At 36.8% G+C, this 24,563-nt stretch overlaps 1 protein-coding gene across 7 annotated transcripts; it reads left to right on the forward strand.

Moving 5' to 3' along the window:
* Positions 1-232: 232 nt before the first annotated feature.
* LOC128186829 (segment polarity protein dishevelled homolog DVL-3-like) lies at positions 233-24,165 on the forward strand. 7 transcript variants are annotated; one of them, XM_052856749.1, is made up of 17 exons: positions 234-495; positions 3,205-3,274; positions 3,581-3,705; positions 4,291-4,370; positions 14,058-14,111; positions 15,571-15,788; positions 16,256-16,325; positions 16,502-16,589; positions 16,717-16,845; positions 16,962-17,188; positions 17,330-17,461; positions 17,716-17,883; positions 18,286-18,303; positions 19,453-19,755; positions 19,983-20,243; positions 22,096-22,293; positions 22,942-24,165. In XM_052856749.1, exons 1-17 carry the CDS (start codon positions 335-337, stop codon positions 22,962-22,964), a joined length of 2,325 nt encoding a protein of 774 aa, XP_052712709.1. In that variant the 5' UTR covers positions 234-334; the 3' UTR covers positions 22,965-24,165. The 7 variants fall into 7 exon arrangements, with proteins under 7 accessions (XP_052712712.1, XP_052712709.1, XP_052712708.1 ...); XM_052856752.1 differs by lacking the exons at positions 19,983-20,243; positions 22,942-24,165 and adding an exon at positions 21,399-21,722 and having other exon boundaries at positions 233-495; positions 22,096-22,233; XM_052856748.1 differs by having other exon boundaries at positions 22,096-24,165.
* Positions 24,166-24,563: the final 398 nt, after the last annotated feature.

Here is a 24,563-nt window from a genome sequence, read left to right on the forward strand (position 1 = left end):
ATACTCATAAAAAAGCCGATTTGTCATCGCACTTTAAAACGGAGTACGTATGGGATATATCGGAAATGAACATATATATCCTAAATGTACAACCGAATACCTTTAATTTGTGTTGTATGGCATAGTTAATTCTACGTTTATTTTAAAAATCTTTGTTAGAAAAATGAAGATTTTATTATCAACTATTAAAGTGAATTTTGACAATGAATGATTCGAAAATGACTTTACATATTTCCGTTCGGTTCACTGCATTTCAGATCAACGGGGCAGCCATTTTGGTTTTAATTGTAAACAGTCATTGTAGGAACTTCCCTTGATTTCTCCTTCCTTCGGGATGGAAGAAACAAAAATAATATACTATATTGACGATGAAGATACTCCATATCTGATCAAACTACCCATACCTGCCGATCGGGTAACGTTAGGCGATTTCAAGAATGCATTGAATCGACCAAATTATAAATTCTTTTTCAAAAGTGTGGATGATGATTTTGGGTGAGTTTCTTTCATGGCTTGTGTTTTGATTATTTTGTTAATTTTAGCAGTTGCCATAATTATTGTAGTTTGATTGTGAATTTTGGATACTTCTGTCATGTCTTTGGGGGATGCATGATCCTCATGATAATTTAATGTGAGGTCAGTCGGCACTATAATAGACTAGAGATAATTTTCATTATCCATTAGGCCTTCATATTCAATCAGTAGCATTGCTTCCATGCAGAAGCATGCATATAAGAACATAAAGCATACTGGTAATGAAACTACTTAAAGTGTTCATTTCCTGAAGGGACTGATACCTAATAGTATATATTAACAAAAAAGCTAGCATGCAAAAAGATTCATAGTCTTTAATAGCAGAACGTTTATCTGGTGTTAAAACTTTTTGCACCACAAATTTGATACTTATAACTTTTACTTCAAAGGATCAACTTGTATCCAGTGTTTGGGAAATAAAAGATCTGTTTTGTTGATTCAATTAGGTGTCTTTCAGACAATTGGGTTAAGAAATGTTGCAGATCATTTATGTCTAACCTTTCATTTTGAGTAAAAATCAATGTAGGAAAAAAAATTCTAGTTATGAATGTATGAAGCTTCTCTAAATCTCATTAATTTTGCATTTTGGTTTGGAAAAACAAACCACGCTTTATTCTTACAAGAAGTTAGTGTTGTGAATATTGACACAATACCTACTGTAATATTGTGCAATGTTGTTTATAATGGTTTAAAATGCTTTGAATGGAAACTTTATTTTTTTTATGAAAAAACTTTAATAATATTTAATGTTAAAGGTTTCAATTTGAAAGGAGACGTGTACATGCTGTATCTTCATTAATTTTTCCTATTCATTTCCTATTTAACTAAAGGTAGATTGGGGTACTAGTATGGATCATTATTTATAAAATTACTCCCTAAAATTGGATAGGAATGAGATACAGTCAAAGCTGAAAAACAATTCTGATTTTATAGTTGACCCTGTCAGCAAACCACTGTGCACATGATCAAGTCAATCATCAAGGGTAATAATAATTAGATAAAGTCTTTTATTCAGACAGGATAAGTCTTTTATTCAGACAGGATAGCACAATTAGTAACTATATACTAGTTTACATTGTGTTCCTGTATAAAACATTTGTACACAAATAAGTATTAAGAAACATAGATAAATTGTATAAATAAAATATACACACTCAAGGGTGCAAGACAATTTATCTTATTATCATCACCTTTCACCACCCCCTTATAACTTGAACTCATGTTTTTCAAGTAATCTTTGCTCTATTTCCAACTCGTCCCTTCCAAATCTCTTAAATTAGTCCAAAGTTTTGTTTTAAAAATTCATAATTTCATTCAAAAATTAATTATCTTTTTATATACAGCTGCTTATAGCTTTCATATAATAGCCACATTACCGTACATCCTTCATAATTACTAACGTAGACTTTAGCCATATTGGGAGATATCATTGTGATTTTGAAGAATTTAAATTTTATTTGCTAAATATTATAACTGATTATGTTGTGCCTGCATGGTAGCCTAATGACCTAACTCAAAATGTGAAGATAATTACTTTCATTTTATTAAATAGAGAGACAAATTTATGTGCATCCAAGTTGGCATGGGGGTAAATTTTTTAGTGGGGTTGAGCTAGTAGGGGCAGGTTGGCTGAAGATGAGAACAGATTTGACATTGGGGGCATGTTGTTTGTAATTCAATATAAGTAGTGTTGATGCTTCTGATGGATACTGTCTGTTGAATAAGGACACAGAATGATCAACTAAGTATCCATGTAGGCTATGAATCTTAGACCCTTTGTTTGCTGACATATTTTATATAACCTTATGTTAAAAATTATGCATTCTCTTACATTTATTTATTCATGTGTTGCATCTTTTTTGTGTTTTTCAAAAAACAGAATAATGAGTAAATTTTAGGACCCATTCTAGACTTCCAATCTCAATGATTCATTATGAACTGTACTTACAAAACATACAAATGTGTTGTATTAGGCTTTTACCATTTACAGATGTAATTTCACAAGACCTCCACAGTGTGGAGTCCACAACCCAATAAATAAAACCGATACTATAAAGTAATGAACCGATGGCTAACACTATGAACACTTTATGTATTATAACACAAAAGAAAATTCAGTAGATTTAAAAATAATACATGTATTTATTTGGCACTTTTACCATTTACAGATGTAATTTCTCAAGACCTACACACCCCAATAAATAAAACCAATTCTACAAAGTAATAAAGTAATGACCCAATGGCTAACACTATAAACAATTTATTTATTATAACACAGAAGAAAATTCAGTAGTTTAAAAAATAATATTTCTTTATTTAGCACTTTTCAATACATGTATATGATGGATTTCAGATAATAACTTCTCCAGTTTTAGATGCCAAAACTCTTATGCATGTGATTAGAAGACTTGTCCTAATTCATTTGTTAAGTATGTTGTGAAACAAACATGAACAGATGGATGACATAGGTTACTAGTATTATATGCATGTGATGCTACGTTTGATTAATTCAGTTACATACCAATTTAGCATGATAGTCTTTTTAGTCTAACAGGCTTATTTTGAGTCTTTGACATGTCACTACCATTGTTCATCGCTTACACAAATTGCTTTTTTTTAAAAAGTGCATGTATATTAAGACTTAATAAATGAAATGAAATTATTTTACAGGGTTGTAAAGGAAGAAATAATTGATGATGAAGCCCGGTTGCCATGTTTTAATGGCCGTGTCGTGTCTTGGGTAAGTAATCAGTTTTAAAACATTTGGTGTTGATTATGTTCCACAGTCTGTTCTTGTCAGACAAAAAAATGATCCATCTTAAGCTGATAGATGCCAAACACTTCAAGTTATGTAATAAGTGCATGCTCGTAATATTTTGAAGCCTCTCTGAAATGTCAGATTTGAAACAAAAGAACAAGTTTATTCCACAAATATTTAGAGAGATAGAATAAACTCCATTTGAGATTTAAACAAGATATTGGTGCACACTGTCTTGCACAGTGTAGATAACGACTGCTGTGTATACAATATATGTTTTTATTGTAGTTGGTGCCTGCAGAGAACAGCACATCCGATACTCAGTCCCAGTGTACAGACTCGGGGACGGGAGATGTTCATGTCCCCCAGGAGAGGGTCGGGGGGATAGGAGATAGCCGACCACCTTCTTTTCAGTAAGTGCCATTATAAAAATCCCATTATCAAGAGAGACAACTCCGCTGATCTTTAGTGTTTCTTGCAGTGAAAATGATTACTGAGTTTTGCTTGAGAACTTAATCAAGATCAAATAAAACACATTGTTGATATTTTATGATGACAACTTGTACAAACTATATTGAAGAGATAGATGTGGTTTTTTTATTCACGCACTCTGCAGGATAGTGAGATAGACTTTCACAGCTGTGATAGTTGCTCTAGTTTATTGACATGATTAATCATGGAGAAAGACTTTAAAGACAAAAATGATAATAACTTGGTCCGCACATACCAAGGGCAGATAACCAGGCGACAATGGGTTGTCCTTAGTGTCCTAAGTTATTATTCTTTTATATTGCATTGCATGATAGTGGTTGTTCTATAAATGCAATATTGAACCATATTGATTATACCTGAACATATTTTTGCCAATGAACAACTATTTTATGATATTCAGATAAATCCATACTCATCAATATAAATCTGCTATGTTTATTAGCTTGTTGGCATCATTCTGGTCATTATAATGTTTTGTTTGATTGTTATCTTGTTTTTCATTGTAGCGCTAACGCCTCTGTAGGCAGCCGTGACCAGACCTGTGATACCTGCACAGAGACTGACTCTGTCCTCAGCTCGCGCCGTGGTGAGTCCCTCAATACACTACCCCCTGTATACGTCTAGTCTGTAGTCATGCACTGCATGTTTTGATTTTGATTATATCTTGTACATATATAAACCGCAAAGTAGAAGTAGAAACTTGTACCATTGATAGCACTGCCATTACATATAATTCAAAATTAATGTTGAAACCAAATTTAAACTAAAATTTCTTTTACAACACATATGGTCCAAAATGTTGGTTAGGGCAATGAATGCTTTATAGTTCTAAGACTCAGTGAAGTCTTGTTAAATTGTGATTGACATAGCATGAGGAGTAGGTAATTGGAGTGACAGGTATTATTTCTTTTCTGTGAAATTTGATCATGAAAACAGCCATCTGTCCTGATTGGGTGATTGTGGAGGTCATATCATTGTGTATATAAGTTCATTCTATGTTTAGTGTTGCATGTGCGTGTAGGTTAAGGAGAAAATGTTGTTTAAGGGAGAAAAAAAAACCCAAACCCTGATTTTAATAATATCCTTTCCAATATGTTCGATGTGTTTATAAAACTGCAATCTGTTGGAATTTTCAATGCAAAATATTTAGAATATATTATGGATTAAAATATTGCATACTCACTGGGACTGACTTTATAACTTAAAGAACATATTATTTTCAACTGTTCTACATGTAACTTTAAAACTTAGAGTATTAATAGAACTGAGTAGCACCACTAAGCAATCGGGTGAAGAACCTGTACAGTGGGTAATACTCAGTTTACAACAAGTTGTCATGCAGTGCAGAAGTACTGAGCAATTCTGTCATAATATGATGCATTAAATAAATAAATATCATGACTTCATTCAATATTTATTTCAAATTCAGTTTTTAAAACATCCAGATCTGTATATATAAATCACGACAAACTTTGTTAAAGAACATGCATGAGGTTAGCACTAAATTAAATGGCTTAACCATAGCATCTGGTAAGACTAAATTTTAAACCTGACGGTCGACCTGGAAAATTGGGAACTCTTGAAGACTTGAACACTTGATCCCTTGAAGTTTTTCCTCAGTCTCATGGTCTTCGAACCATCGAGAGTCACCTGTGAATGAAAATAATCACCTATTTGAAAATTTCATGTTTAGGTTTGTATTTCAAAGATAACATCGAATGTAAAATGAACATTGGACAGCAGGGTTGGATGCGATTACTTATGAAATTTAAGTCTTTGTGCTATTTGAAATGAACATCTATAGATAGAAGCATGCCAGCTATATAGGTAAGGAAACCTGTAGATGTAAAGAAGACTGTTTGTAACAAATGTTTCTGATGTCTTGAGAAAGGAGAAATGCATTTAGTAGGAATCCATGTAACATGTTAGTATTTTGTTTGCTCAATATAGCAAAGATCACATGGCATATTGTCTTTGTTGAGGTTTTTGTAATTTCCAAATTTCATTTAGGGTCATACGATAACTTTTAATCAAGATGAAGACTTTGTTATTGTGAGCAGAAAGGTCTCCTTGAAAGCTTTGAATAGAATATCATAAGTCATTAGGGTCAAGGTGAAATTAACCATCATCAGATGAGCCCAGGTCTTTAATTAACGTTTTAAATGTGTTTTTCTATTGATTTTTTTTTTTGTCGAAAGTACAAAGTCATTAAGAAAAAAAAAACTCAGACAAGAAGTAGGTTTAATTCAGTGTTGAGCGGACGTTTAATGATGGCATATTGAATGTGCGTGTGTTTAAGCTTGAATGCATCAGCAGCATTATCTTGTTGCAATTAAATCCTCTGTGTGCATTCCTTTAGTTACAATTTTAAACTATTTTTGAATGTATGTATGAAATGCTAATGTGAAGTAGGTTTTGGAATTGAAAAAGAATTGAAGGGAATATGAGGTGTATACTGAAGTTTTAGAATTGCAGTAGCCAGCTGTAGTGCTAATTTTTTTTGTATGTTTTGATAAACACTCTCTTGTTCAAACGAATAACATGAACAAGGCACAGAAAATTTGCATATTTTTCTTGTTTACGAAGTATAATATTGTGTGAAGTGAAGTTTAACAGAAATAGTCCTTGGTGCAAAAACAGTCAATATTTGATTCAGCATTACAGGAATACATTTGTGCACATAATTTAAATACCTTGACAGCCATCAAGACCATTAATGATATGGCAAAACCAACAAATTGAAAACAATGTTACAGCTGGTAATGGATTGCAAATTTATGTGTGTGTTGAAGAGTGTACGAGGGGCTTTTAGTTATATCTCCTTGACTGTAAATGAGAGGCAGGAACAAAGGCCTGGGAGTGTTGTTGTTGGCGGGTTAGTCATCCCCAGCTTGAGATGGTTACCCACCGTTACTGTAGGCAGCCAGATAAACTCAACAACACTCCAATGCTGCCTAATCCCCCAAACGCAACGCTCTAAATGAAAGTAAATAAATTCAAAACAATGGTGGAAATCGCATTGTTGAAGGAGAAGGAAAATGCATTCAGAACCAGGGTTCTAATCAAGTCCTAATCACAGAATATTTGCTCAGTGATATGATCTCTAGGTATTAAATCTTCAGAGGGATTTTCGCTCATATTAAAATTTAATTTTTTACCAATTCCCTGTTAAGATAAAATGATTTCAACTGCCACTGTGTTTCTCATGCAGCTGTCCGCCAAAACATTGGATACACACAGAGATTTATATATGGTGAGATAACACACAACATTTCGATCTTCTTTGTATTTATTCAACCCAAGAATTTGAAGAAATTAAACTCCTTAAATCAAATTTTTGACTAGTGATTGACACAATATTCACTCTACAGATAACCGTTGTTTGCTTAAACATCTCACTGTTGGGGACAGTTTTGTGATTAAGGGGAGATACTATGAGGTAGCATTCTTACTCTAATCCTCTTGATTTACATATGACAAAAAAGTGACACATTTACCAGACTTCATTCAACACTGAATTGCTAAACCTACAATATACTGCTAGTTTGTCTTTCATTCACTCAGTAGTGTTACTTCTAATTCCATTTGTGTATGGATGATGAATTGTGTAATTGTGAAATTATAGATCCTGGATGAATTTTCTCTTCAGCATCGTAGAAAAAACACAAATAAATATTGCAATATACAGATGCAAGCTTTATCTTAAAGGAGAAGAGTTTAGAGAATTAGAGTTTGCAACCTCCACAAAATAAGTTTAATTTGCAGTCAGACATGCTAGTTGTAATAAAATTGTTGCCTCAAGAAGCATGTTAGTCTATCAATGGGTCTCTGTTGAGGGTTAGTCGAGTCAGGGTATCAGGCCCAAGATTGAGTGTGTGATGAGCGTGCTAGTGAGCCGCTTTGAAGTGAAGAGATTTGATAAATGTTGGGAGGGATATAAAGTTCTCCCCGTCCTGGCTTTCTCTTGCCCGGTCTCGCAGACAGTTGGGTGTTACATGGGCAGTTTTCTCTTGTCACTGGAATTCATAAAGCCCTTTGATGACATAAATGACACTTGGTTTCCAGAAAGACATTTGACAATTTGAAAAATTCTAGGCTTCGAAATTTTAACACCAATGTATGAATATGTCATAAAAGAATAGTTTGATTAAATTAAAAATCAGGATCCATGTCTTTAATGTTAGGTATTAAGAACAGGTGTATAATCCCCACTTGGCTGCAAATGGTAGACTCTTTGTAAGGACTTCTAAATATCAACCTATTGTTGCTTCTGGAAAATTAAATATCAGGTGTGATTTCAAAAATTTCAATAAGGTCACACGGGCGTTATTTATCAACAGGTCCATGGCAGGTTTCTGTAGGAATCATTTTGATGGACTTGATAAAAGGAGAAGGGTGCAATTTGCTTGTTCCTAAATGATTACATATCTGCTGATCTCTGAAAAAAGTTTTAAAACCCAAGAGGGAAAGGGAGTAATTATTTCTTACATGCCATCCAAGGTGCAAGGATACAACAGAGAGTTGTTTACTAATTCATGGTTTAAAATGTGGAAAAAAGGGCTATCAGATACTATCGACTGAGAATTTAAACTTGTACCTAAAGCAAGTAGGGTAATTTGTTGTTTCGGCTGTCGGTCACCTAGGATGGAGATCTGTACAGGCTTGATGTAACACAGCTAATCAGTCCTGAACAGTTCTTTGTGAGATTTTATAGGCCTTTGGAGGCGAGTCCTGGACTATTCTCTGTGAGATTGTAAATGCACATGCATGCGAGTCATGGACCATTATCTGTGAGATATAGGCCTTTGCTAGCGAGTCCTGGAGTTTTCTATGAGATTATTTAGACCTGTGCGAGTAGGTCCTGGACTGTTTTTGAGATGCTGTAGGCCTCTGCTAGCGAGTCCTGCATTATTCTCTGATATGATGTAGACCTGTGGACTAGTTGTGTAGGCACTGTATTGTTTGTGTAAACCAGCTCTGTGTTTATTCCTGTATGGCTTGGTTTGTGGTTTCTTGTACTAGAATCGACAACTCGGACAGCTTGAGGAAGGAACTGCTGTCTCAAACAGGTACCTGGCTGATCATTGAACTTCTCTCTGAAGTCTGCAGGGTCCTAATAACACATTCTCCTAATAGGATAATGGATTCTTTGGGGGGGGGGGGGGGGGAAATAATAAAAATCAAAAATACAAAAAATCAACCCATCAAAATTGCCCCTATCCAATAATTTTTTTAGCATTTTAAATTTGATGATTTTTTAAAAAATTGATTGTCATATTAAAAAAAAAATTGGATTATGCTTTTGTATCAACAAATATTGAATTTGTTTACTTTCTCAGCATAGAAATTAACACAAAAATTGTCTGATTTTTAGAATATCAATGTGCAAGAAAATTAAAAAAAATAAAAGCGCTGCCTACCTACCAACCATGAAAAATTTGGGTCGGAGTATATCAAACATATAAATGATTAATGCTGGCATTGTCTTTTTTGGTTTTCTGATCTTTATTTCTATTTTGCGCAAACCAGAAAATTTTGCTGTTACATATCTAGATGTCCCCAATGTTTTTGAAAAATTTTGGGTAGTGATTGATGGGGAAATAAAACAAATCATTTAGAATAAGCTACCTTTTGGAACAAAGTTGTTTTTGCAATTAAATTACTGGCAAGAAGAAGTCTTGTTATTTTGATTACAGCTAATTACCAAGGATCTCTGACTTACTTCACTATATCTCCATATAACAAGTTTGTAATAATAAGTATAAAGATCTTGGAATTAACAAGTTTTCCTCTCTCTGATTACCCAGTGAGGTCATATATTTAAGCACCAAACTTACTTTGGCTAGCAGAACTGAAACTATCATTTTGTAATTTTATGTATTTTTATTGAAATATTAGTAGAAACTTGTAAAAATTAAGTCATTTTAAAATATTGTTAGCTTTATAATAAGAGATGTAAATTTCATTACTTTCAATGTTTATAAGATTTTAATTAATTTGCTTTATCTATAGATTTGTTATATCAAAATTTGTTTTAATTGTTAATTAGATTGGATTTAAAAGAAATTAAGATTTTTGCTGGAACACCGCAAAACATTGCAATTTCTACGTATTAACAAGTTCTACTGTACTCTGAATAAGGAATTAAATTAACAATAGCTGTTGAAGATTTTCTAGGTTATGTTATCTTAGTGGAAGTTAATAATTGATAACAATGGGAGGAAGTTTATCCATTAAACTAGGCAATTCTTGTCATCTGAGAAGTGATCAAATAAAAACAAATTTGGGTAGACATGAAATTGATTACCGGTAGACATTTGATATTGATAAAACAAATATTGAAATCTTGGTCAGTGGCTATTTAGTAACAGTAGCTGATTTTATTTATTCTCTCAAAAACCATTTAAATGGAGAGAAAATAAAGAAAAAATACATAGTTTATCGAACAATTTTCTTTTCTTAATCATCATGTATCGATCTGCACTAGAGCCTGGGAGAGAGTGTATCCATTGGTAGAGAGAGTGTGTCCATTGGTAGACAGAGTGTATCCATTGGTAGAAAGTGTATCCATTGGAAGACAGAGTGTATCCATTGGTAGAGAGAGTGTGTCCATTGGTAGACAGAGTGTATCCATTGGTAGAGAGTGTGTCCATTGGTAGAGAGAGTGTGTCCATTGGTAGACAGTGTGTGTCCATTGGTAGACAGTGTGTCCATTGGTAGACAGTGTGTCCATTGGTAGACAGAGTGTATCCATTGGTAGACAGTGTGTGTCCATTGGTAGACAGAGTGTGTCCATTGGTAGACAGAGTGTGTCCATTGGTAGACAGAGTGTTCATTGGTAGACAGAGTGTATCCATTGGTAGACAGAGTGTGTCCATTGGTAGACAGAGTGTGTCCATTGGTAGAGAGAGTGTGTCCATTGGTAAAAAGAGTGTATCCATTGGTAGACAGTGTGTGTCCATTGGTAGACAGTGTGTCCATTGGTAGACAGTGTGTCCATTGGTAGACAGAGTGTATCCATTGGTAGACAGAGTGTGTCCATTGGTAGACAGAGTGTGTCCATTGGTAGACAGAGTGTTCATTGGTAGACAGAGTGTGTCCATTGGTAGACAGAGTGTATCCATTGGTAGACAGAGTGTGTCCATTGATAGACAGAGTGTATCCATTGGTAGACAGAGTGTATCCATTGGTAGAGAGAGTGTGTCCATTGGTAGAGAGAGTGTGTCCATTGGTAGAAAGTGTATCCATTGGTAGACAGAGTGTGTCCATTGGTAGACAGTGTGTCCATTGGTAGACAGAGTGTGTCCATTGGTAGAGAGAGTGTGTCCATTGGTAGACAGTGTGTGTCCATTGGTAGACAGTGTGTCCATTGGTAGACAGTGTGTCCATTGGTAGACAGAGTGTATCCATTGGTAGACAGAGTGTGTCCATTGGTAGACAGTGTGTCCATTGGTAGACAGAGTGTGTCCATTGGTAGAGAGAGTGTGTCCATTGGTAGACAGTGTGTGTCCATTGGTAGACAGAGTGTGTCCATTGATAGACAGTGTGTCCATTGGTAGAGAGAGTGTATCCATTGGTAGACAGAGTGTGTCCATTGGTAGAGAGAGTGTGTCCATTGGTAGACAGTGTGTGTCCATTGGTAGACAGAGTGTGTCCATTGATAGACAGTGTGTCCATTGGTAGACAGAGTGTGTCCATTGATAAACAGTGTGTCCATTGGTAGAGAGAGTGTATCCAGTGGTAGACAGAGTGTGTCCATTGGTAGAGAGAGTGTGTCCATTGGTAGACAGAGTGTGTCCATTGATAGACAGTGTGTCCATTGGTAGACAGAGTGTGTCCATTGATAAACAGTGTGTACATTGGTAGAGAGTGTATCCATTGGTAGACAGTGTGTCCATTGGTAGAGAGAGTGTATCCATTGGTAGACAGAGTGTGTCCATTGATAAACAGTGTGTACATTGGTAGAGAGTGTATCCATTGGTAGACAGTGTGTCCATTGGTAGAGAGAGTTTATCCATTGGTAGAGAGAGTGTGTCCATTGGTAGACAGAGTGTATCCATTGGTAGAGAGAGTGTATCCATTGGTAGACAGAGTGTTCATTGGTAGACAGAGTGTGTCCATTGGTAGACAGAGTGTATCCATTGGTAGACAGAGTGTGTCCATTGGTAGACAGAGTGTGTTCATTGGTAGACAGAGTGTGTCCATTGGTAGAGAGAGTGTGTCCATTGGTAAAAAGAGTGTATCCATTGGTAGACAGAGTGTATCCATTGATAGACAGAGTGTGTCCATTGGTAGACAGAGTTTATCCATTGGTAGACAGAGTGTGTCCATTGGTAGAGAGAGTGTGTCCATTGGTAGACAGAGTGTGTCCATTGGTAGACAGAGTGTATCCATTGGTAGAGAGAGTGTGTCCATTGATAGACAGAGTGTATCCATTGGTAGAGAGAGTGTATCCATTGGTAGACAGAGTGTATCCATTGGTAGACAGAGTGTGTCCATTGGTAGACAGAGTGTTCATTGGTAGACAGAGTGTGTCCATTGGTAGACAGAGTGTGTCCATTGGTAGAGAGAGTGTGTCCATTGATAGACAGAGTGTATCCATTGGTAGACAGAGTGTATCCATTGGTAGACAGAGTGTGTCCATTGGTAGACAGAGTGTATCCATTGGTAGAGAGAGTGTGTCCATTGATAGACAGAGTGTATCCATTGGTAGACAGAGTGTATCCATTGGTAGACAGAGTGTGTCCATTGGTAGACAGAGTGTGTCCATTGGTAGACAGTGTGTCCATTGGTAGACAGAGTGTATCCATTGGTAGACAGAGTGTGTCCATTGGTAGACAGTGTGTCCATTGGTAGACAGAGTGTATCCATTGGTAGACAGAGTTTATCCATTGGTAGAGAGAGTGTGTTCATTGGTAGACAGTGTATCCATTGGTAGACAGAGTGTATCCATTGGTAGACAGAGTGTGTCCATTGGTAGACAGTGTGTCCATTGGTAGACAGAGTGTGTCCATTGGTAGACAGAGTGTGTCCATTGGTAGACAGTGTATCCATTGGTAGACAGAGTGTATCCATTGGGAGAGAGAGTGTATCCATTGGTAGACAGAGTGTATCCATTGGTAGACAGAGTGTGTCCATTGGTAGACAGAGTGTTCATTGGTAGACAGAGTGTGTCCATTGGTAGACAGAGTGTATCCATTGGTAGAGAGAGTGTGTCCATTGGTAAAAAGAGTGTATCCATTGGTAGACAGTGTGTCCATTGGTAGACAGAGTGTGTCCATTGGTAGACAGAGTGTGTCCATTGGTAGACAGAGTGTATCCATTGGTAGACAGAGTGTGTCCATTGGTAGACAGAGTGTGTCCATTGGTAGACAGTGTATCCATTGGTAGACAGAGTGTGTCCATTGGTAGACAGAGTGTGTTCATTGGTAGACAGAGTGTGTCCATTGGTAGACAGAGTGTGTCCATTGGTAGAGAGAGTGTGTCCATTGGTAAAAAGAGTGTATCCATTGGAAGACAGAGTGTATCCATTGGTAGACAGAGTGTGTCCATTGGTAGACAGAGTTTATCCATTAGTAGAGAGAGTGTGTCCATTGGAAGACAGAGTGTGTCCATTGGTAGACAGAGTTTATCCATTGGTAGAGAGAGTGTGTCCATTGGTAGACAGAGTGTGTCCATTGGTAGAGAGAGTGTGTCCATTGATAGACAGTGTGTCCATTGGTAGACAGAGTGTGTCCATTGATAAACAGTGTGTCCATTGGTAGAGAGAGTGTATCCATTGGTAGACAGAGTGTGTCCATTGGTAGAGAGAGTGTATCCATTGGTAGACAGAGTGTGTCCATTGGTAGAGAGAGTGTGTCCATTGGTAGACAGAGTGTGTCCATTGGTAGACAGAGTGTATCCATTGGTAGAGAGAGTGTGTCCATTGATAGACAGAGTGTATCCATTGGTAGAGAGAGTGTATCCATTGGTAGACAGAGTGTATCCATTGGTAGACAGAGTGTGTCCATTGGTAGACAGAGTGTTCATTGGTAGACAGAGTGTGTCCATTGGTAGACAGAGTGTGTCCATTGGTAGAGAGAGTGTGTCCATTGATAGACAGAGTGTATCCATTGGTAGACAGAGTGTATCCATTGGTAAAAAGAGTGTATCCATTGGTAGACAGAGTTTATCCATTGGTAGACAGAGTGTGTTCATTGGTAGACAGAGTGTATCCATTGGTAGACAGAGTGTGTCCATTGGTAGACTGTAGCTCATGTTTTTGTTTCAATAGATGGACGATCTAGGCACTATAGAAACCACCACCGCCTTAACAATGATCCAAATGGTAAGCTTCATGTGGCATCCCTTCCCACCCTCTGCACCTAACAGTAATCCCCCCTTCACTGTACACGCCTCTCTCTGCTTCTGACGAGGCTCACATCTATTGCTGCCTAACCCCTCAGTCACTCAGTCATGTCTTGTTGAGGAGAGGCCATGCTGTGTCGCTTCACTAAAATACTCTGTTTGAATTAAATGTTCATTCTAATAAAAACTTGGTTAATGTAGCTTTGCACTAAAGTGTATGTACCGTAAGTCTGCTGGTTTATGTATGTAATGTTACCTCTGCTGTTGGCTATTGAAGTTGCTCTGCTTACACCCCCTGTCTCAGGAATCTTGCTGCTACATAATGCAAATAAAGTCTACAGCATTTTACACTAACTCTGAGTTACAGCTTTCTGCAATATTTATGCAAGGGAGGGGAGGGAAGATTTGGATAACTGAATTACTTATTATACCCATAGAAATAATTAATTTGATTTGTTGCAATTCCCTATTGAAAGTGAGGTAATGCATTTACTCCTCTATCCCTAAATGGGTCTTGGACAATACACAGATTCATTCATTAGATTGTTTTTATGTTACCTTGAAGTCTACTTGTAATGACTTATGTGTAATTAAATTCAACAGACAGATCCAGACTACCTTTCTCTCTGTGTTTGGTCACCTGCCTGTCTTGTTGTTAAAGTACACCTCTCTCTGTTCATGTTGCCCTGTATATACTAATTAATGACCAGGTATAGTCTGTTTACCTACACTTGTCGGTGAGCTGTGAAGTGTAGGGTGGCCTACTAGGTCAGGAACTGACGTAGATCATTGATGTCACCTGTTTTTATGTATGATGTTTTAATAACTTAAAACTTTAAAAGATTTCAAGTGGGTGTGAATGCGGTCTATTTCCATTCACAATGATGAATAGATTGGGCTTGTAAATCAAATATGAAAATAGTTTAATTTTAGGCTCACATTCGTTTCTGTTTATTTTCCACAGCACTCTGATTTAAGTCATTTTAAAGTGCATATGGATGTTTAGCACATGGATTTAATCATTGAAATGTAAATCAGATGCAAACAAAATTTTTATAAACTTCATGCTGGATGACATTTCAAAGAAGAAAAAAAAAATTAAAGTTGATTTATTGTAAGCATAAGATTACATGGCAGTTTGGTATTCAAACAGAAATTATCCAATTGCACTCCTTAGTTTTATATATAAACAGAAACGGTTATTTTGAAGATACTTCTATCTGTTTAACTTAGTTGTAGTATTTTTAGACTGGTATCTCACTTTTTACAACTATAGCCATATTCAAATTTTGTCTGTTTTTTTCATAGACTCTTATTATTGATAAATTTGTTTAACATATTTTAAATATATTTATAATGATTTCTCACTTATTTTAGATATAAATGATCAAATTTTGTCTGTATTTTGATAGTAACTAGTGATGATTTTCCCCTTGCAGCTCCTCGTCTTAATGGCCACCCTAAACGTGACCGACACCGGCACATGTATGGCGACACATCCACTATGGCCAGCAGTGACCTTGACACCACAAGTTTCTTTGACTCAGAGGACGACAGTCGTTTCTCTACAGTAACAGACACCACCAATAGATCCTCCTCCCGCTACGGCCGACAACGACGGAGGAGGAGGAAGCACAAGCTCCCGCCGATAAGCCGAGTAAGAGACTAGAATAAAGCACTTCTGTTATAAGTCGAGTTAGAGTTAGATTAGACTAAAGCACTAACAGTAGATGGATAGGATGGGTAAGACTTATACTAAGGTGTTGTAATTCATGTGTACACTGAGAAATCTCCAATAAGTTGGCACATAGTCCATCCTTTGAACTGAGTAAGAAATAGGCTCATTTCTGTACATTTAAGTCCCACCATTTAGTGCTTGATTCATTTCTGTAATACAGATTGTTCAGTTCTTATTGTTCTGTCCCTTGCACAGAAAATGAGCCTTAAAGAATTCACTTCACTTACTTTAACTGGTAGTGGCAAGCTTACTTCATTTTTTCCTGATTTAATTTTAAGATACAGAAATTCAAACCTTGGTTGCAGTCTTTAACAATTTTTCTCTATTTGGGACTGTAACAGTATATAAGTTGATTAGTATGCTGACTAGGAACCTTGTACTTTCAGGCCTCATCCTTCAGCAGTATCACTGACTCCACCATGTCTCTGAACATTATCACAGTCACTCTTAATATGGGTAAGTCTCTCTGTATGCTCTACTCTGGTGCCGTAACAAGGTACTTTATTCTTGTGGACTGCACTTCATTTGCTCAAGTTATCAAACTGCTATTGAATGTAAAGATTTATTTTAGTATACTTAAAATTTGATGCAGTTGGAATCTTCATGTCATGGTATGATGTTTGGTTTTTCAGACACAGTTAATTTCCTGGGAATCAGTATTGTTGGCCAAAGTAACAAAGGAGGGGATGGAGGAATTTATGTGGGGTCCATAATGAAAGGGTAGGTGACAACACAGTAGAGTAAGAATGTTTACATATGTCATTAACTCAGAAATTTGACATGATTTCATTCAATTATTTCTATGTGATACAATGTGATATAACATGAGAGTCTTGCTTTGGTACAGAGGTGCGGTGGCACAGGACGGTCGTATAGAACCAGGAGATATGATTCTGGAGGTGAACGGTGTTAGTTTCGAGAACATGAGTAACGACGATGCTGTACGCACTCTACGGGAGGCTGTAACAAAGCCGGGGTAAGATCCAATTCCAAATTACCAAGTACATTGTTGTTTTATAGACCTCAGTATATTGTTCACCAGTAGGTAAGAAATGAGGGGCTTGTATTAATGTGTACAAACAACTGTTTCAGTCCCATCACTCTAGTCGTAGCCAAATGCTGGGACCCTAACCCCACCAAAGGGTACTTCACCGTGCCTCGCCAGGAACCGGTGCGACCTATTGACCCCTCGGCCTGGGTGGCTCACACTACGGCAATGCAGAGGGAGTACATGAGTCGTATTGGTGGCCCCGCCCCCTCCATCAGCAATATGACATCCACCAGTTCCTCACTGACCAGCTCAATACCTGAGTCAGAGAGTAGGTTCAACCAGCTCTTCATTTAATTGCTGTACAAACTGCTAGAGAATAAATTTAATGACTAACTGTGAAATGATTTAGATTAACGAAGTGCATGTTGGAATGCTTCGATGACGTACCCTGTTTTTCTCTGATTTTCAGGATTCGATGACCTGAATCTCTCAATCAACACTGACATGGCCACTGTGGTTAAAGCCATGGCTCAGCCAGACTCCGGCTTGGAAATCCGTGATAGAATGTGGCTAAAAATCACAATACCCAACGCATTTATAGGTTGGTCACATTATATGTAGTATTAGATAATACATGTACTCATAGATGGAATGCTTATGTTTCTATGGAATTCAGAATTAAACAACGGATAATCATGCCAGCAATAAGAAATCTTGACATAGAAATCTTGCCATGTTGATGTTGAATTTTATATATACATATACATGTGTTATATTCAGTAGCTATCTGAGAGATTGTGGTATGTATATTTGTGACACATTGAGTTACTGTGTAAGTCTTGTCTTGTGTTGCAGGCTCAGACTTGGTGGACTGGTTATTCACTCATGTAGATGGTTTTGCTGATAGAAGAGATGCCAGGAAGTATGCCTGTAACTTGTTGAAAGCAGGATTTATCCGACACACGGTCAACAAAATCACATTCTCAGAACAGTGCTACTATATATTTGGAGATATTTACGGAAGTAAGTACACATTTGTAAACAGTGAAATGTAATTTTGGACATTGATGTTTTAATTGGAGCTTTTTGATATATACCTGTTGGAATCAGAAATTGGCTAACAGTGGTTTTTGGTATCAAGGTAGACCAAGTGCAAGTGAGAGGTAGTAACAATAACAGTGTAGGTTAACCCAGCACTTTGGCAACTCCCTCACTCGGCTTTGTCGGTCAAACTCAACTACTCAATCAAGCACTCCATAGCTAAGTCTTCTGACCAAGGCCAGAATCATAAAGTTGTATCCAAGAGCTGAAAAAATCATTTCATTGTCATCAGAAGCTTCACCACATGATTTCTGTGGAAACTACAATTCTTCAACATTTGCCCAATGGGCTAATATGGTTAACCAGACTTTATTGTCCTTGTAGATGGGCCCATGTATCCAGGTTAGTAGGTCAAGGTTATTGCCTTGTACAGTTAGAAGTAGAGACGCATAAGTATCTTGTGGTCATTTCAGTTTATTTTAGTTTTGCATATACATATACCAAAAATGACCTAAAGAGAAAATGTGTTATTTTCATAGAAATAACATATTAGGTTGCATCTATATAATTGTTTATTTTACTGCATGCAGAATACACTTAGCTTGATCTTTCATTCCTAACAAATTTTCCAGTTAAATACGAAAACAACTTATCTATATTTTTCAACTTTCAAATATTTTAACAGCATGATATTGTTTCTCTCTAAGTACTACAATATTAAACTTTCTTTGATTATGCAGTTACATGTTTGTCAGTTTAATACAGCTGATGTGCTACTTTTAGCTATGAATCTTCTAAAGTTAAGGGGTACAGTTAACTCCTCTTTCACATTCCAAAAAGTGACCTGTTCTTTTCATTACTAGTTAGTAGTGTTCTGGGTTTTGGGGAACTGTTCTTGGTACAAACTATTACCACTTCATTTGCAATGATTCATTCAGCATCTTTTCTTTTACCCCTTCCTTTCATAAAATATATCATTTAAGCCATTTTCAAATCTTTGCAAAACAAGAAAGAATGCAGCTTAATTGAATATGTCCTTGTATAACTCTTCATGCCATTTTTCATCATCATTTAACTACTCAATTATCTTACAAAATGTTTTAATGCTTGCATATAAGTAAAGAGTCTATTTTGATTTAGTGCTTAAGAACTGTATCCATTTACATGTAAGTTTCAGTCTGTTGCATTTATTTATGACTTTATGTCTATGCTGTTGCTGTCATATACTCATGCTTGGCTTCCATATTATAAATGCATGCCGGTGTAAAACTGTAATGAACGTGATAGCCGATCTTTTGCTATCAGTCTTATCCTCTTCATCAAGCTGCTGTTACAAAATGATTGCTACCTTGTATCAAAGCTGTTTTGATATCAAATGAACTTAACTTCTAAATGTAGAAAATTGATTACCGGTATGGTTTCATTATCATATGTCATCCAGTCATTCATTATCAATCATTCAATGCGATAGGTAGTTGTTGACAGCTCTTTCTGCTTTCAGGTAACTCTGTTTTTCATACTGTTTGCACTCTGTCAATTGTTTTGTTACAGATTTGTCAGCATTAAGTCTGGAGGATGTGGACTCAGTGTCGGAGGCCGACCGTGACACCCTGGCCCCCCTCCCACCCCCACACTGGAACAACCAGTACCCCTACGGCAGTAACCCAGGGTACCTGCCCCCAAACCTTAGTTATATCCCTCCCTATAGCTATACCAGCACAGACTCTCAGAGCTATATTGGTAGCTTTGTGGACGGGGATAAAAGCATGGTCAGTGGTATGACGGGGCTCACTGCGGGAGCCGGGGGTGCAGGAGGGGGCAATAACAGTGCAGGAAGTGTCCATAGTGCCTCAGGTAAGGTCTTGTATTGCATGAGCAAAGTTTGTAATTGTTACAGAAAAATGCATCTTATTTTTGTTTTTCCATTTTACTTGTATGTATTTGATTAATTGGTCCATGGCCCTGACTCTGATTTTGTTGTAGCTTTATTTTGTTTTGCTAGTTTGTCATGCAACTAATCCTGTCAGCTTTTTGATTTAGTTTTGTACTGAAGCTTGCATGTCCATGTTTTGTTTTTCCAGTCACCCCCAAAGACTGCACATGTATACTCAGTACTTACAATCATATCCGAAAATTATGGACAGACAAAGATAAAGAACTTTATAATCATCAACATCAGCATGTTCATAGCACAGGGACCCACACAGGGGGAGACCCCCACCCCACAGATCACCGGCATGATCACGCCAGGACCCAGGGCACGCTGACAGGGGGAGCTAACTGTGTATCAGATCCCAGGATCCAAGCAGCGTATTCGAAAACGTCTTTAGCTAGCTCAACTGGTAATGACTATTTGATTACTTCACCTCATTATCAATGCCCCAGTATACACTGTGGAGGCTCCTTACTGTAGGTCTTGCATGTTAAGGGTGTGAGTGCAGTTTTTGGGGGTGTTTGTGATGGAGTATTTGCAGGTGTGTGTAATGTACAGCTGTTGTGCAGAACATCCTCTAGAGTTACTGGTCCACACAGGGGTTTGTGAATTGCCAAAACTACACTGTTATCTCTCTATGTGCATGCTCTTAAAGATTCATGTCAATTGTCAGTAACACAGTAACAAGTCGTATTGTCATTTCATCTCTCTGCCCCCTGTTGCTCTTTGCTACTTCCTGTTTTATTTGTTGTTACACCCTGCCACCTTCATTTCTATTTTATTTGTTTCATCCGCTTTTGATTAACATTAATGACCTGATGAGACATATATTTATATATTAATAACTACCTTCATTTTTATGTTGCCTTATTTTGTCTCAACATGGGAACAGACAATTTTAAAACAAAATGAAGCATTAATTTTGGCTGCAACTCCAACATGTCTCATTTAAGCCTAAGAGCAGTTTATTCAGTGATTAAATATTCTTAGGAAAGGGGTTTTAATGAATAATGTAATGTAAATGATAATGCAAAAAATGTTTTGCCCATTTGATTTGAACTTTAAAAAACAGACTTCTGGATCCTGACTAAAGCTTCTTAATTGATTTGATAAATGTCGAGTATATCAATGTTCAAGAATATAAGCTTTTTCTTTAACATTTTATGTTTTAACTTTTATTAGCTTTCACAATTGCTTTTCAGATTTTGCTTCTTATTGTTTAAACAAATCCTTTTTTTCATAACCCAGCTTGTAATTTTTAACTACCATTCATGGTTTTCTAAGAGAGATATATTTGTTTTCTACTTCAGAGGAGTTTGTCCCTTTACTGTTAATGTACTGGTACTTATAAAAAACCTGATACATGTACTGAATTCCTAAACAGCTAAGATTATACTGTTAACAAAACTCCCCTATGTACCAATATCTTTCTGTCTAAGCATGATTCTATTGAAATGTCTTTTCCTTGATCTGATAATCACAAGATGTTTTATGATAAAGATAGTTAGCAAACCTTGTAGATTGTGATGTCTCCGTTTGACCCTGTACCCTTAATTTTTGGCAGTTCACAATGCCTGTTGTTTGCCGGTAAATCTACAACCCGCTGCACAAAAACTTTTCTCAAAAGCATTTTGTGAGGGAAGTGAACCAAACAACAATGTAAAGGGGAAAAAACCCACCGACTCACCAAAAGAAATAAAAAAAGAGGGGCAAGAGAAAATTGTGAAAAAATCTGATGACACCAAACAGGAAAACGTAAATGAAAACAAAGTAAAACCAGCTAAGATGGTGAGAACTAAAGAGAATTCGGAGGACAGTGTTGAGGAAGGTCAGGAGGTCAAGGCCGAGTCACCAGAAGGTGACAAGGTTCACATCTTCCTGTAGGAAGGTACTTCTGTTTACTTGTGTGCATGTGTGTGGGATGAAGTGCGCAGAGCTTCAGGGGAAGTAATGCATGGCCTTCTATTAACTCTGTAGACACTGACCTCCAACCACCAGAGTGTAGCCATGACAACCTGCTTCATGCTTCTGTGGCCTCCAGCACACCACTCTCACCGAGTGACCGTCTGTCTGCTAGTCTGTGTGCAGCAGATTACCGGAGTAATGCAGTGATGACATTATATTATATAGAATTCTGTAGATATGGTTCCGCATGGAGTTTGCTATATCATTGTGTCCTATTTACCACTGGATTCTGTAATCCTGATATTGCTTGACCTAACTATATGCTATGTTATTAAACTCTCTTCTTGTCATTTTAGGAAGCAGTGCTTCGGGAAGCAGTAGGAAAGACAAAGGGAAGTCTGGGAGTCCGGCGGGAAGTGGAAGCGACTCGGATAATGCAAGCTTGGCCAGCGCAAGGCGGGTAACCCTCGAACCATCACCCAGAAATATATCCAATGTGCCACAGGACCTTAGTGGTAGTAGACAGTCTTTCAAAATGGCAATGGGAAATCCTTGTGAGTTCTTTGTGGATGTCATGTGATCAGTCATGTGGCCCCTTTACAGCCATCAGATTTCATACACAAGTTTGCATGATCCTTTCTTCTATACTTTGTTTTGGTTTTGGCTGCAATATGACTACAATACATGGTCAATACAACTGGTTTGTACAAGGCAGCCAGAGACTCTGTGTAATGACGTGTGAGCATTATGGTACAAATCTGTTTTGTATATTAGAATAATTTTATAGTTGCATGATAATTCATTTTATTTGTCAACATTTAATTGATGTTTTATAGCATGCCAGCAGAAGTATTATTTATTTAGAAAAAAAAAAACCTTGGGAGAAAGATAATGAAGTGTGAGAGTGTGAAAGAAAATCTTTCCAAAATGGATGTGATTTTTTTGTATTATTTTATGCTTGTTTTATAAATAAGTGTTTCAGAGTGCAATTACATTGTATTTCATTTGTTGTAAACTTGATTTTGTTAAACAAGTCATTTCCCATATTTAACCATTACCACTATTTCACAGGTTACTGAATATCCTCAGAATTTTAAATGGTGCTTTCCTCTGTTGCTTACATAAAGAAACAAGTCATAGCTAACAACACTATCGGATCTATGTTCTACATTGCTGATGATGCTGACTTTTCTCTCCTTTAGGCGACTCTGTCATGGATTCATGACCTTTGGCCTTCCTAGATCCCTCTAGTGTCCATGGCAACGACTTCCATATGTGGAGTGGCTGACGTGGTGCATGTACCGCTGCTAGGAGTCTATGCTTGGTGCTGATTGGTTGGCTGATGTAATCATAAGAGGAATCCTGACACATAATCTCTCTTCATATTTTACTCCTTCAATCCCACATGTGATAACCGGTCCGTGTTGTGGCTACCTATCAGTTGGCATGGCTCTGACCTCATGTTCATTCTTTTCACCTTCCCATTATGTTTTCTTTTAACTGGGATCAAAACTCTTTAATCTTGTTTCTTTGTTTTACTCTATTTCAAAATGTCTACAGTATTTCAATATTTAGTTCGTTGCATGAGTTAGACCTTGCTCTCAAATCTCTCTTCCTTTTGTTCAGCCTAAGTTGTGCATGACATCTCAGATCTAACTGTTTCGGAATTATTTCTTCTGTCATTGAGTTTCTTTTCCCAACATTTTGCTTTCAGTTTTTCCCTGGTTCTTGTTTCATTTGGTGCTGATAAATGTGAATTTAATTCTGTGAATTGTTACCCTGGTAACAGCTGCCAAAATCAGTGAAGTTTTGTACCAATTGTTGTGATTTGCCCACCAAACATATCTTATCTTTATGCAAGGCATTATAAACCATCTCCTTAGCTGTAATGAGCAGGCTGTTTAGTGGGGGATTTCCCCTGCTCTGTGATGACACACAATGATAGAGAGTTTTATTCTCTAGTGTGTAAAGAATTTTATATTGCAATCACTTTATCAGTTCAGTTTCAAATCACCATGTGCATGCTGAAATTCATCAAAAATTTAAAATGATGCTTATAAAAGGTTGTTAAGCTGTGCCTTCTTTTATGTCCATACATTTCTTAACTGCTTCAGACTGAAAAATGAATAACCCAAATGTAGATATGTTGGAATTGAGTGTAGCTGTGTTCTATCGAAACAAACTGCCATTGATAGCGGAACATGGCGAGACTGTCCAGTAATTAGAGAGGTAGTGTGGTTGTAGTAATGTCCTATTGAACCATTTGTAGATACATGTACATCGAACAAACCGTGGGTTCTGTCAAGTCCCCAACAAATCATGTCACATTTGTCTTAACCTTTTGTCACATCTGATAGTATTATATGCTGAATTGTAGAATGTACATGAGGGTCACCTGACCATATTAAAAAAATTTCACAAGCATAGAGTGTTTATTTTTATATCTTTATCCAAAACTACATATATGTAGTTAAAGCTTGTGTTATCTACCCTTTCAATTGCCACAAAAGTTCCTAAATCTGGAATGTGCTCATGCATCTCCTCCTGATTATAAAGGAGGGTGAATATGGTTTGTTTACTTGCTTGAATAAGAAAATGCTGTTCAAATTGAGAAACAGATTCCCGGCCCACTGGTGATTAGAAATATTCCAGTAGCAAATGCTAAATACCTGTATGAGCAACATTCTGCACGTAAGGTCGCATATGCCAGTTACCAGTATTTATTTGATTATTTATTTCCATGACAACATGAACTGTAACAATCGATATATACATGGAAACAATACCAAAGAACCTTGCTAAGGAATGGTTAAAAGAAACAAAG

The sequence above is a fragment of the Crassostrea angulata genome, chromosome 6, assembly GCF_025612915.1.
Source record: "Crassostrea angulata isolate pt1a10 chromosome 6, ASM2561291v2, whole genome shotgun sequence".
In the NCBI taxonomy this organism is placed as follows: Eukaryota; Metazoa; Mollusca; class Bivalvia; order Ostreida; family Ostreidae; genus Magallana; species Magallana angulata.

Excerpts from the sequence above, each read along its gene's own strand:
- LOC128186829 (XM_052856748.1), top strand. The coding sequence starts at position 335 with ATGGAAGAAACAAAAATAATATACTATATTGACGATGAAGATACTCCA. Across the intron at positions 4,371-14,057 it reads TGTCCTCAGCTCGCGCCGTG|ATGGACGATCTAGGCACTAT; the intron begins GTGAGTCCCTCA and ends TTGTTTCAATAG. Across the intron at positions 19,756-19,982 it reads AAGTGTCCATAGTGCCTCAG|TCACCCCCAAAGACTGCACA; the intron begins GTAAGGTCTTGT and ends TTGTTTTTCCAG.